Here is a 983-nt window from a genome sequence, read left to right as displayed (position 1 = left end):
GATAGAACAGTATAAAACAACTCTTTGGGTATTAAACCAGATGTAGGTAAATTGTCTTGAATTATGCCCAACACATGTTAACATGTTCTAAATAATTTCCCCTTTAGTTATTACACAAAAGGGGAACTAATTCTTCTCCATCCGTTCTTTCATCAATGGATGAGAGAATGAGACTAAGTTTTTGAACTGCTCTTTAAAATCAATCAAATATAATTCAAATTATAAGTATATTATATTTCATAAAAATTTTATGCCTTGAGTAACTTCTTCCCAGACTCAGTAGATATACTAACAATATAACCAAACATATAGTAGTTTTAATAGGGAGGTCAGATCATAAGAAACAAAAGAAGAAGGGAGTAATCTGTGCCTGTGATCAACAGCTTACATGTAGTAGAAAAAAGTTTCAATATTTGTTAATGCAAAACAACTAAATTGACACAAGTATCAATTTTAAACTCCACTGTTTAACCTCTGCAGCTCTGGTGTACTTGCCATCAGCCGGAGTTGGTCCAACCATCCTTGGAAAGGTCACTGAAAAAACTTCAACTTGACTATGTTGACCTTTACCTTATTCATTTCCCAGTGTCTCTGAAGGTAGGCAATTGTGTGATCAAACCCATTTCGCTTCCAATGTCAGCATAAACATCACTTACATGAATAATTGAATTAAGTTTTTTCTTAGAAAGATGTAGGAATTGTTATAATAGAGAAGAAACCAAAATAGAGCTCCTGATACCCTTTTTATTGGATAATTTTTAATTTTTAATGACCCTCTTCCTACCTCCAAGAGAAGAAATTTCAACAGCCTCAAAGTCTCTGTGTCAAAACTCTGAAGAAATAACAACAGCCATGTCCAAGGCACAGTCCTGATTACAGCCCCTGAGGCTCTTGGGGACATTCACAGAAAGAGTTTCCTGTGGCTGTGCTGAGCCATGAAACTGCCTCCCACAAGGAGCACAAAGGGTGTCCATCATCTCTCA

At 35.8% G+C, this 983-nt stretch overlaps 1 protein-coding gene across 1 annotated transcript in view; it reads left to right on the top strand.

Annotated features, from left to right (window-relative positions):
* Positions 1–727, top strand: part of LOC103583196 (aldo-keto reductase family 1 member C1 homolog) — a 7,131-nt gene extending 6,404 nt beyond the window's left edge. The window contains exons 3-4 of the mRNA XM_008564583.1: positions 481–597; positions 686–727. Of these exons, the coding sequence (XP_008562805.1) occupies positions 481–597; positions 686–727 (159 nt within the window). The remainder of the gene's footprint in view (positions 1–480; positions 598–685) is intronic.
* Positions 728–983: the final 256 nt, after the last annotated feature.

Source organism: Galeopterus variegatus, unplaced genomic scaffold (genome assembly GCF_000696425.1).
Source record: "Galeopterus variegatus unplaced genomic scaffold, G_variegatus-3.0.2 Scaffold20481, whole genome shotgun sequence".
NCBI classification, from domain to species: Eukaryota; Metazoa; Chordata; class Mammalia; order Dermoptera; family Cynocephalidae; genus Galeopterus; species Galeopterus variegatus.
This window is presented reverse-complemented; position numbering and strand designations above follow the sequence as displayed.